The 12,453-nt window shown below is 40.8% G+C and overlaps 1 protein-coding gene across 1 annotated transcript in view; it reads right to left on the minus strand.

Annotated features, from left to right (window-relative positions):
- The window catches only part of LOC142397155 (protein diaphanous homolog 1-like), a 75,896-nt gene that overhangs the window by 39,976 nt on the left and 23,467 nt on the right, over positions 1 to 12,453 (minus strand). Inside the window, exons 6-14 of the mRNA XM_075480499.1 lie at positions 11,971 to 12,054; positions 11,804 to 11,867; positions 10,869 to 11,008; positions 10,474 to 10,579; positions 10,274 to 10,384; positions 9,221 to 9,339; positions 6,083 to 6,199; positions 3,548 to 3,663; positions 1,324 to 1,388 (exon numbers count right to left, since the gene is read on the minus strand). Of these exons, the coding sequence (XP_075336614.1) occupies positions 1,324 to 1,388; positions 3,548 to 3,663; positions 6,083 to 6,199; positions 9,221 to 9,339; positions 10,274 to 10,384; positions 10,474 to 10,579; positions 10,869 to 11,008; positions 11,804 to 11,867; positions 11,971 to 12,054 (922 nt within the window). The remainder of the gene's footprint in view (positions 1 to 1,323; positions 1,389 to 3,547; positions 3,664 to 6,082; positions 6,200 to 9,220; positions 9,340 to 10,273; positions 10,385 to 10,473; positions 10,580 to 10,868; positions 11,009 to 11,803; positions 11,868 to 11,970; positions 12,055 to 12,453) is intronic.

Raw genomic sequence — 12,453 nt, forward strand, 5'->3', positions numbered from 1 at the left:
CAGATTTAGTTTTCATCATCTTTGGGGTGTGATCATGAAAGTAGTTAAATGTGTTCCATCAGATTTCACAACTACACTCGGAAATGGCCCCACCAGATGGCAGAGGAACCATCATAAAACATATACATAAATAAAACAAAACAAAACTGTAAGACAGGACGGTATATTGTCAGGCTGAAAAATTAAGGCAAAGCTATGTAAAGACAAAGGGGCAATGCCACAAGATTATTGTTAAGGGTTAAAGGAGGAAATCTTCAAAGCTGATAAAACTTCACAAGCTATTCATTTAAAGGATGATGAAGGAGAAAACAGAAACACTTTTCTGCAATAAAACATGGGACCAAAATGTGCTGGCAGTCAGGAGCTTTCAGGATCCCTCTTGAAGAGGCAGCAGTCATATCTAGAAGACCTGTTGAGGCCATTTATAGCAGTCTAGTGCTTTCTGTTCCATTGTATAATTCACACTGCAAATTAGCGTCAATTATAGAATGAGGATGCTTCAGCGCATTTGTATGAGCTCACTTTTCTCAATACTTATTCTTAGTCTTTACCTTCAAAAGCATTTTACCCCCTTTTCAGTTTTCTCATTTCCTGCATGAAAATGGATCCTGGAAAACTTGACAAGCGGGATCAGTGTATTTAAACATATGAATATATGAACACACAGCTGCTTAATTTGCAGAGAGCAGATCTGTTACTCTCGCTGTCAGTGGCCTGACAGCCTTATCCCTAATTCCTGCCAAAGGGACTGCTTGCAATTACCCCCTCATGCACAACAAGCAATATGATGTGTGTGGTCAGTGAAAATGAATCCAAATGTCCTCGTGGAGCGGGTGGCTGTGTAAATGTGTGTGCATTCAGAGGATACCACGCCACTGTGTGTTTTTGTGTGTGCATGAATGAAGGCTAGTTTCAGGCTCGCTTTTTGCAATTATCCTGTCACTGGGACAGAGACATCAGGCTGGCAGCCCACCACAATCAAGGCATTTACCCCCTTGTGTGAATGCATCTATGTGTGTGTGTGAGTACTTGTCTGTCTGGTGGCTGTCAGATGTGTGTATACTCATTTTCTAAGTCATCCTCCATTCCTTTATTTTACTAATTTGGCATCCAGTGTCAGCCTGACAATGGTCAATCAGAATTTCATGACAATACCAGCGTGCCCATGTGTGTTGGGGAAAATATTGGCTTTTACAATGTATGATTTATATTTGTGTCTACATCCCTTCAATGGCTTGTGTGCTTCTGGGCTGACACCGTATGTCGCTGGCTTAAGTGTGCGCATAGATTATTCTCAGTTAAATGAATCTGTGTGCATTTCACCTTCTTCTCCATCTCAGTGGCTTTCGCCTCACTGGCTTCCACTTTGGTCTTGTCCACCATATTGTCTGCAGACAAAAGGCACAGAAGAAAAGAAAAAGTGTGTGTGTGTGGGGGGGGGGGGGGGGGATATAAGATAAAGATAAACACACCTCCACATGTCTGGCCATGCTACTTTTTCAAGCTGGCACATGCTATGTGTATTCACATAAATTGAAAAACAGACGCACACTCGCTCACAGTGCAAGCTTCCCATCTGTCATCCTGTTTTTCCCCTTATCACACTACTCACAGTCAGGATCGACGAGGCGATTGTGGAGGCATCTCATTGCAATAGGACGCTTTGTGTCGCATGCTGTTTCTACCTATCATTAACTTTCAAGCCTTCGGTACACACGCCTTAGTTTGTATGCTTATGTGACAGAGGTGAAGACACACCAATTTGCCTTTGTGCAAGATGAATCGCATGTCTGGGAGTAATGCCGTATCAGACATTGTGCTTGGCAAAGGCAAAGGGTGAGAAGAGCACAGGATGACCAACAGGATACTTTTACAGAATAATTGCAGGGCCAACAGGTGGCTCAGTGCTGAAGGGCTTACCAAGCATGTGCAATGAAAGCGCTAATTGATATGAAGATGAATGCCACAATGTCACTGGATCAAAGACGGCTTATTATAATGCCGGGAGGGGGGTAAGGCAGATAGCAAAGACAGAAGAGTGTAGAAAAAAAAAATGCTAAAATAGTATGAACTGATAAGTGAAAAGGGAACCATATAGATTGTGAAGATAAAAAGTGTGAATCTGCTGGTAAGAAAAAGCAGAACCGTTTCTGCATGTCCACAAAAACGCACTGAAATTATGCACCGAAATGTTTTGCCAACTGAAAGAACATCACAATAATATGCAATTTCAGTGTGTATTTGTGGATAAGTTTATGTGGTTATGGGATGTGTAATGGATTTGGAAATATGGGGGAGGGTTGGGTTTGTCATGGTGGCTGGGCTAAATGGGACAAACTTTGAAAAGAGAGCATTAAGGGAGACTGAGATTCAGCACAGTTTATTTCCCCCACATTCAGAGTTCAAAGAAAAACACTAAATAATGCATGCAGGGCAGAATTGGGCTGCTTTCCACCCATAATAACTCTGGCGGCTTTAAAAGAGGCCAGCCAGCCTGCGCGCGTGTCAGGACGTATTTAGAAACAGTACAATTAGGGCCTCGTGCAGTGAGCAACGGAGACCTGCCATGAAGAGCGTCAAACTCATGAGACATGGCCCGCACCTGCATTCTTCAGTGGTTCAGTGCTACAATACATTTTTGTTGTCAGACTAATGTCTGTGTCGAAGCATTTCTGCACCTTCCATAAAGGGACATTAGTACCCTCTTCAAACTGTGACTGACCAGCTGTGCAACTAACACAAACATTTCGTTCTCTCTCTCTTTTTTCATTTGCTAAAGTGTTCGTGGAGCTTTTTGTGGCTAAACCAAGTGGAAAATGTCTCCCTTAACATTCATATCCCCTAAATCTCTCTTTTATAAAAAAAAAAAAAAAAAAAAAAAAAAAAAAGTATAGATTCTCTTTCATTGTGGCTATTTGGATCAGGCTGTATCATAAACACATTTGGTAGCAAGTGCTGCAAAGCAGTTTTGACAGTTAACAAACCAGACCGCATACATTTCTGATTCTGTATCTGGTCAGGATCGTGTGTCTAATATCTGTGTCACAGGCTGCTCAGAGATACTTTCAGACAAATAACTCTGGAATTGTTGATTTAGAGAAAGGAAAAAACAAACACAAACCCCCCCCAAAAAACTGTTTTCCTGTTCAAATTCATTTGACCTATGATATGTGACCTACTCTGACCTGAGGCACAATCACTCCTCTCTGGCTCCACCTTGTGGTTATATTGAGACTAAACATCTAGACAAAAAAAAAAAAAAAAAAAAAAAAAAAAAAGACTATAATGACAAAACCATGACAAAATCTTATAAGGGGCTCCCTTATTCTGACATCAATACTGACGCTTTGTCACCGTATGTCAAATACGAGCGAATGTTTTCTCTCAAACAGCATTGATCAATAGTGTGGCCCACGTGCATTTTGCTTTGGTATTAAAAGACTGAAGAGTGCTTATGTAGTACAGGCGGTGGTGATGAGCTGGAAGTTAAAATGCACAAAGAGCAAGAAGAGTTTGATGTTGTGTTTGATGTTTTCTGAAAACTCACCTATCAGGCCTTCAATGTTAAGATCGAGGTTACGACACTTGAAGTCGGGATCTGCCCCATTCTTCTGAAGGACAGCCTGTGCGACACACTCGTCTATAAACCTGTAGTACTGAGGCCTGCGAAGGAGGGAGAGATGCATTTATTAAGGGGTTTGGGAACAAAATGGAGAAAGATGGAGAGATGAGATGTGAAGGAAGGAGAGTTGCAACGGAGAATCCACTGCAACCCTCGAACAGAAAATGAGGAACTCTTTACAGCGTACTGTGTTGACATAACATGGGCTATTTAAGAAGATCTAAGTGGTCAACTACAACCAGTTTTAAACCTACCGGTCTATAACAAATTTGGCGCACGCCGGGAGTGCGGGATCAGAATGGCAACTATGTTTGTTTGCCACCAGAAATGTGTGAACACAAATGCTCGGCCAATTTGTCGTTGAAGCCAAGATTGACTGCCTGCGTGAGCATACCGGTTTGAGCTTCTTGTCACAAAGATTGATTGTGCGCAACTGCTTTCGCGAGAGCAAGCTGGTTTGTGTCCAGAGCAAAATGTCTGATCAGGCCAACTTCACACAGACACTCAATTTTGGAGGCGTCTTATTCCCTGACCCCATTACATGCTGCCAGAGTCAAAAATTCAATACTTTATTCATTCTGTCTCCTTCCATCCCTGGTCTGCTCTCTGCCTTTGTCTAACACTTATTTCGCTCCTTCACTTTACTTCAGGTTTTTTATTTTATTTATTTTTTTTGCCCTCTCCTAGCCGATTTATCCGTGGAGCGAGAGAGACATCTAGTGTACCTCTGGAAAATGGATTCAAAGCAAAACAGATGCGTTCAGCTTCATTGTAAATCTGGTATATTTGTATCATCTAGACTACGTTCAATTCAGACATAAGTGTGAAAGGAAAAAGTCCCTGCCAGGCCTGAGGCCATGTACATTTTGAAAAGCTGTAAAATAAGCACAAAGATCCAACGGCATTCGTATAGCATTCTTAGAGCTATTGAGCCCTCTTGGGTCAGGGCACGCGTCTCTGGCAACGAGTATTAAAATCCCGGCCCCTTTGAGCCTCTTGAGACTGAAACCAATCAAGAATTAAAAAAAAAAAAAAAAAGGAGACACAGCAGCAGGTACTCTATGCAGCAATTCACATCAACTCTCAATTTTCTCGGTATCATTGTCTTGCTCCTCCACCGCTCTTCTTTTTTCATCTCAGCATTAACAAAAATGTCCTTTCTGCCACTCTAAAGCTCTCTCTCCAACCCTGTACTTTCTGTAACACTGTGGAGCCCCCCCCCTCTCCCCTTCCTCTTGTGTTCTCCTGGATCACCCCGACACAAATAGAGGGGCTGCTTATAAGATTTCTGCTGGAACCAGTTGTTTTGGGAAGCCTACAACTCCCATCTTCACAATGTATTCCTGTTAAAAATAAGACGCGGTTTCCTATTAGCATAAGACTGCACAGACAGCAAGCTAACCCAACTCAGACAGGTGCATGTCAGCATGTTTTCCACATCTTATTTCGTGCCACCCTATAAGAACATGGAAATATAGTTGGCAGGATTCTTTGCTGGTGTTGTCATTCAATTATTCTGCCTTTTTTCATCCATTACTTTAACACAAACTCCAAGGCTTTTGAGGACACAGAGGGCCACATTAACATACATCTTCTGATAAGGGTGGATGGCGCTCAGTTCTATTAAAATGAAACGGAAATTCTTTGTAGTTAATTCAACAGCTACGCAGTGGTGCTCTGGAAAACAAACAGCAAATGGAGGAAATGGCTAAAAGGAGGGAGATGTGACGAGAATTGAAGAACAGGAAGAAACATTTTTTCTTGAAGCCCTTTACTCTTAGTTATATTGCCATTTTTATCGCATCTTTCCCACTGCACGTAGCCTCACCCCGTCCACCTAGGAATATTGCGATCTATTATCTGTGTGATTTGGGACTTTATGTGGAGATATGATCAAACACGGGCTTTGCTCTTTCTTTTAATTTAGACAGTGATTCAGAAAGCACAGCGACTGGCCTCATTCTCCATTTAATTCAACCATCAATAAAAGGGAATGGGCACAGCCATATGTGGCATAGGGTTTGGTTTGGAGAGGAATCATGCAGAGCGCATTATTAGGTCCGTGGCTCATCTTGAAGGTAAAAAGGCATCTTAAAAATAAACAGCAGAGGGGCAAATGGAGAAGTAGTCCAACATCTCAAAGATATGAAAGAAGGAACGGAAGAAAGAAGTAATGTTAGCTATTATGAATGATGCACGTTAAGGAGTTTTTTGTTTTTCCCCTCTCGAGGTGTTAAATTTACAAACTGCCACTAAATAAAATCCGTCTGTGCAGCAAACAACTCTGTGGAGTGGTGCTAATGTCTCCTTCGATAGGAGCTCTGCACAACAGGGCTGTCAATTCAAGTAGATTATACAAGAAAACGCTCATCTTACGATCGTGTGATATCAGCTTTAACATGTGAATGGGTAAGCAGGAGCATCTGTAAGTGTCAGAACATGTATGAGTGGGTGCGCTACCTGGCCAAATAGTCATTGCGGATCAGTAGCAGGTGCTGCATCAGGGACAGGAAGTGACTTTCAGCCTTGGAGTCCTTCACTGTGTTGACCAAGATGTCAAACACTTCCCTCACATCACTGAAGCCAATCCAGTTAAAGTTTAATTACCCAAATTCATATGAGAGTTTAAGACAGATATTAGACATTTCATACACAACATCAGCGACAATGAGCAATAAATCCTCCCGAACAGTCTGCTGAAAAGCAACTCAAAGGATGTGCAATAAGGTTTCAATGTGAAACTTTGATCTCACGATTGAACTAAAGCTTTTAAGTTGCAAACCTTATTTTACTGAATATTGACACATTATTGATGGAAATCGCAAGAACTTACTGTGTGCAACTGAGACTAAAAGTGATGGAAAAACAAATTCTAAACTGTAAAAACTCAGTAAAATTTACTTAATAGCAGCTTTTTCCATCTTAGGCTGAAAATACGCTTGCTGTGTCACCTCGTGTTCAGGTAAGCAACCGTCTCCGTTCTCAGCGGAACTGCTCACACACTCGCCTGTGGAACCTAAACCAAACACGGCGCGAGAAATTGACAACGAAAAACAATGAAACATCAAAAGTAAGCCTTACACTCCCCCAGGATACACGAGGCAGGCCGTGATAAACCAGCAAGTGTATTTTCAGCTTTACATCCAGGAAACTACCCTCTGCTATCCTTCATGTTCTGTACAATCAACATGGTCTCAACCCAGATGGGGAACAAATGACATACCAAATACATTTGAAGGTGAGCAACAATTAACTTGCATACACAACTAAAGCAATAAACGTGGACAATTCTTATTTGTGAAATGACCAGCAGTCGTCTGAGGTCGGCTACATTAAATGATACATGAACTGGTTTATGTTGGAAGCTTCTAAGTGTTGCTTTGTCACCTCATATTTAGCAGTGTACGGTGGCCATGCAGCTCCTTTGTTGGCCTATTAGTTGTTCGTGATTGCGTAACTTTTGTCTTGTCAGGACTTTTCTTTAGTTTGGCGAAAAAGAAACATAAGATTTGCTTTTTGTGTGCAACTGTAACATTGTATGATTCCTTTAATGCACAGATGCTTGAAAAAATACAAATCATTCTTCTGTTATTCAGCCCTATTCAGACTGGGGACGGCTTTTCTTTTTTAACGGCGGTGAAAGGCGATGTATATTTCCTGCTCATTTCAAGCAGTGTTCATTTGGAGTCCATAAAGTTTGCAGGTCTTTCTCTGTAACACACTGCTGTAACCTTTTCATTTGCCTTGAAGGTGAATGGAAGAGTTTCAGAGTGATAAAAACCGGTCCAACACGGGATCTGACCACATGGCAGCAACTGCTACAGCTGGGATCTAATCTCCAGCAGAGAAGGGATAGAAGATAGAGAAATACTTTATTCATCCCAATTTGGGAAAATGTTCTGCTTCGCCGATAGGCACCATGGAAGCCAGATACTGGAAAAAGGCTACATGAGTGTTACTGTATGTTTAAACATGCAGAGGACTAAAACATTGTTGTGACGGCATAACAAAGTACGGTTCTTATTTACATGCATCACACACGACACGAAAACTACTGACGGGCGGATGCATATCTTGTTAAAATATAATCTTTCCTTGGAAAACCTTGCGTACTAGCATTGATAGGATTTCCAAAGTCCCAGGGACACAAACACGAGGCAGGACTTAGGAACTTTAGGCTTGAGTTTAAAATGACAATTATTACTTTGTTGTTTTCATTCTTTTACGGTTTTGGAAAACTTCTGGTTTCACCGGCTGTTTGCTTGTGTTTAAGAACCAAACTCGGCTGGCTGTTTGAAACACACTGCTGCGTAATGTTACGGCAAAGTGTCAGATGTGGAAATACTCCGTTTCACCAACATGTTGACAAAGAGCCTTCGTGCTGTGTCTGAGACGGCAGCGGTCCTGACAGAGACGGCACTGTGCGACACGAGGCAGAAGATTTAAAATGTTGCCAAAAAAAAACAAAAAAACACTTTATAGCTTGGAAAAAAAAAAAAAAAAAACAGAAAAAGAAAAAGATCAACTTGGAGCAACTTGATTTTCAAACAGTTGCCGGCATAAAAGTCTTTAGTTTTTTATAAAATGCGATTTATTCAAACGATTCATTTTGAGCAATGAACTTTAAACTTGTGTTTATGCAACAGCTAATTAAGAGGTAATAAAGAATTATATCAATAGAAGATGAAAAACTACTTTTCATGAGCAGATTTCTTTTTTTTGTTTAGATTTGTTATTGGTGAGTCAACAGACACAGACACAGGATGGTGCTCTTAAAAACAGACATTACAAAAGGCAAGTCTTTTTTTTCAAAATGTATGTGGCATGCTGCAATACATGTATTTAGAAAATGTCTAAGAAGCTCTGTGCGAAGCACAAGGCAGCCTGTGTTCACCTGGGAGACACCCGGTGCTGAAATCTATAACTGCACATTGAAAGCAAGAAGAAAAAGTAAAAGAAATTAGTCAATTATTTGTTGTTGGGGGGGGTTTGTTTTGTTCGTTCACGACACAGTAATGTTTCCTCTAAACCTGTTAATCCATTAATGCCATATTAATGTAAGCCGACCTCATCCTCATTTACATATGACGACAAAGTAATTGTACGATATCTATCGGAAGAGATAATATGTGGGAAAAAGCACAGCTTTTCAGAAAACATTCTAAAAACCATCTGTCCCACACTGCAGTTCTGACCAATACATCAACAGCAACCTGAAGCATCGAGTTCAGATTCAAAGTGTTGTGTTCGCGTGTCGCTGCGCACCTCTTCCAGCGGCCTCCAACGCACTTCAATATATTAATAATAAAGAAAGATATTTCAGAGTTGCTACGGCAAACACTTCTGGTGCGTGGATGCTTTATTGACTTTATAATAATACTAAGGAGAAGCTACAAAATCAAGTTGGCAAGTATAAAGGAAAACTATGTGCACAATGACAATATCCGTGGAACAGGGAAAATGATAAAGGGCCAAAAGAAATGGCAATGTGGCAAAGGCAGAGTACTTCCCTAAGCTGGTGCACAGATCGTGTTACGCAGGGAGGAAATAAGACCGACAGCTTCAACAGAGAAACAATTGTGATTATTGAAAGGATATTCCATTTCCATGCGGATGTCTTCGAGGCGCGCTTTGAGGTCCTCGGAATCATCTTCAGCTTGCTCATCAAACACCATGAGTTGCACCCTCAGCTCTTCATTTTCTAGTGTCCGCACCTCCTACAGCGAACAGGCAGAGAAATGAAAAGGTTCAGGGAAGAATTGTCATAGAAACAGTTGAGAGAAAGTTTTCTGCATTGTGGGTGTGCGAGTGCATCCCGAAGACATCGAGACACAAAGAGCAATGTGTCCACATTGCATGTACAGTGAACCCTCGCTATAACGCGGTTCACCTTTCACGGTCTCGCTGCTTCACGGATTTGCATCGTGCATTGTGTTCTGCATTCTGATTGGCTAAACAGTCTCTCCGCTTCTTCTCTACCTGTGTGTCAATAAAGTTGCGGTTTAATATGTACACGTACATTACAGTTCTCAAACATAATCGATGGTGGCATGTCGGTATATAAAAATCTTTTTGCCCAGAAGAAAAAAAAAAAGAGCGACAACAACTACAGATAACTATGTTCTTCTCTCAAAAAAAACACACCTGCACCGCGGGCTTTAGAAGAAAAAAACGCTACAGAGCGGAGTCAGGATGCAGCGGCTCAGTCAGAAGAGAAGTGGAATACACGTGAGTCACTATTTGTCCCACTGTACTTTGTATTTCTTTTCATAATCATTTTTCATTTTCTCCCGTTCTAATCCAATGACTCGGGTCGCGGTGGGGCGGCGCTGTTCTTCGCAATTTGAAGCCTTCAGTTCGTATTGATGATGAAAATGATTATTTTACAGTACAGTAGTTATTTGTAAAAAAAAAACAAAAAAACGTTTATACAGTACTTTTATTTGTTAAACAAATGCTTGGACCTCTAAAAAGGTTTTGTTCTTTGGTTTCAATGTATTATGGAGTATTTCATTGTATAATACTTGTAAAAAAAAATAAAGGTTACTACTTCACGGATTTCGCCTATCACGGGTTCTTTTTGGAACGTAACCCCCGCGAAAAACGAGGGTTCACTGTAGTCACTTTGGAGGAGCAGTTAATGTTCTTTACCTTCAGCAGTTCTCTAAGTCCCAATCTGAGCAGCTCAGAGCGAATATGAATTCTGAAGTCCAGTTCTTCCCCCCGGCTTATTAAGGCGTTAATTAGCTGCATGCAGCCGGTCTGTCAAAAACACATTAGAAGGTCAGCTTCACAATTCAAACCAGCTGGGTTCATCTCTGTGATTATTTGTCAAGCCAAAAAACACAAACCTTAAGAGCAATGTTGTGAATGTCCATGCCGGTAAGAAGAGGCTGAAACCTCTCAATGTCCCTTTTTTCTGCCTCCTCTGTAATTGCCTCCAGAACGCGCTCGTGACTGCAAAAAGTAGACATTGATGCACGTCGTATAACATTGAACGACACGAAACAATTTGATGAAAATTTACAATAAAAAAATAAATAAATGAATAAATAAATAAAAACATGCAGATGTTACTGTTGTCACTGCTGTTACAATTCATGTCACAGCCAACAGAGCAGGTGACATGTGCGAGTGGGTTTAACACTGAATATTTGGATCCAGTTAAAAGCTTAAACCAAGGATAAGAGTTGGTTGGTAAAGTCCATTCGGCTTAACGACATGTCAATATTTCAACAATTCTCACAGGTTTTCAGAGTGTTCCAAAATGGAGATGGCAGAGAGCAGCTTGACGGCATCCACCATCATGTTAGGTACCCTTGGGTTGATGGCTCTGACCAGAAGAGGAATTCCCTCTTCAGACTCCAACATGGATTTCAGCCCATACTAATAGGGACAAAATAAAGCAGTTATTCAGAGTTTCCTGTCAATAGACACGAGATGAATCTATAATGATCCCATCGACATGACTTCATTTCAGTGAAGGCCTTGCGTACCATTAAAAAGACAAAGTATCTACATCACACAGCGTTTCATATTAGGAGTCAACAGGAGTTATTTGGCCTGCTGCTACCATCAAATTCAAGTTGTATTGTCCTTGAAATAGTAAAAACATACCACCATTCTTAATCATGAATAAAGTATTAAATAATAATAATAATAATAATAATCTAATTATTCATTCATTCTAAGACAGACATCAACTGAAAAGAACATTGTTGCATCAATGTACCAGGTTTTCTTTTCTGCTACAAAAACGTGAAGCTTTGTTTCTACCTTTCGCATTTGTTCAACTTTTATGACATAGACCATAACTAATCAGATCTCCTATCTTTACAGGTGAAGATGGAAAGTAGTGAAGCACATACGTCTCCTTGAAGCTAGATCATTTACACCCCACTACTAATGTGTATTTATCAAAGTACACCGATTGACATGGATGCAACTGAAGCAACAAAACAATAAAAAGGTGATCAGTTTTCGCTGTATTGAACTGATCAAAGCTGGTCACACTCGGTTAACAACGCCATCTAGTGGAGGAACCATTGCACTACAGCAGAGACAGAAAATGTAGTAGAATCTGTGTCTGTAGTCCGTCACCAACCTAAATGCGTACAATGACTACGTGCTGGCGTGGAACAGGTATTCTAATGAACCCAAAGAATTAGCCGAGCTACTGACCTTGTTGTTCATGAAGGCTTTCAGACAGCGAATTATCTCATGTTGACATTTAACTCCCATCGGTCTAGTGTGTGGATGAGAGACAAAACAGACACATAAAGGCATTCAAAATACATCAACCACCACCAAAATTGACCACTTTAATGTCTGATGTTACTGTGACTTACTGGCACTCCTCTTTCTCCTCCTGCAGTCTTTTCAGCATATTCAGAAGCAGGGCCAGGCCCTCGTCTCCAAAGTTCTGCACCCAGCTGGGAGTGAGAACATGATTAGCACATCGGTTCTTCATACATTTCCTTTTTGTCATTTCATGTATGTAGTTTGCTAACGACAGAATCTTTTCATCTTTGATTTGCAACAGTTACACAGATCACCTCCTTTACAGGCACATGCTGATATCGATATGACTTGAAGTTGGGCGAGATAAAAAAAATCTGAATCCATATATTGGCACTTTTCTTTACTGATTTGACCCTCTTAGAAACAGTTTATACAGATAGAGAAGGTATAGTTGGCAATTAAAAAGGTAATTATTCAATCTCAATATTAGATCAGTTTTAGAAGCCTTCGAACCTGTATGAGGCATTCAGATCTGGGCACGACTCGGCCAAACAAATAAAACCTCCATTTGCTCCCTTCAAGTCATTTGT

The sequence above is a fragment of the Odontesthes bonariensis genome, chromosome 13 (genome assembly GCF_027942865.1).
Source record: "Odontesthes bonariensis isolate fOdoBon6 chromosome 13, fOdoBon6.hap1, whole genome shotgun sequence".
Classification (NCBI taxonomy): Eukaryota; Metazoa; Chordata; class Actinopteri; order Atheriniformes; family Atherinopsidae; genus Odontesthes; species Odontesthes bonariensis.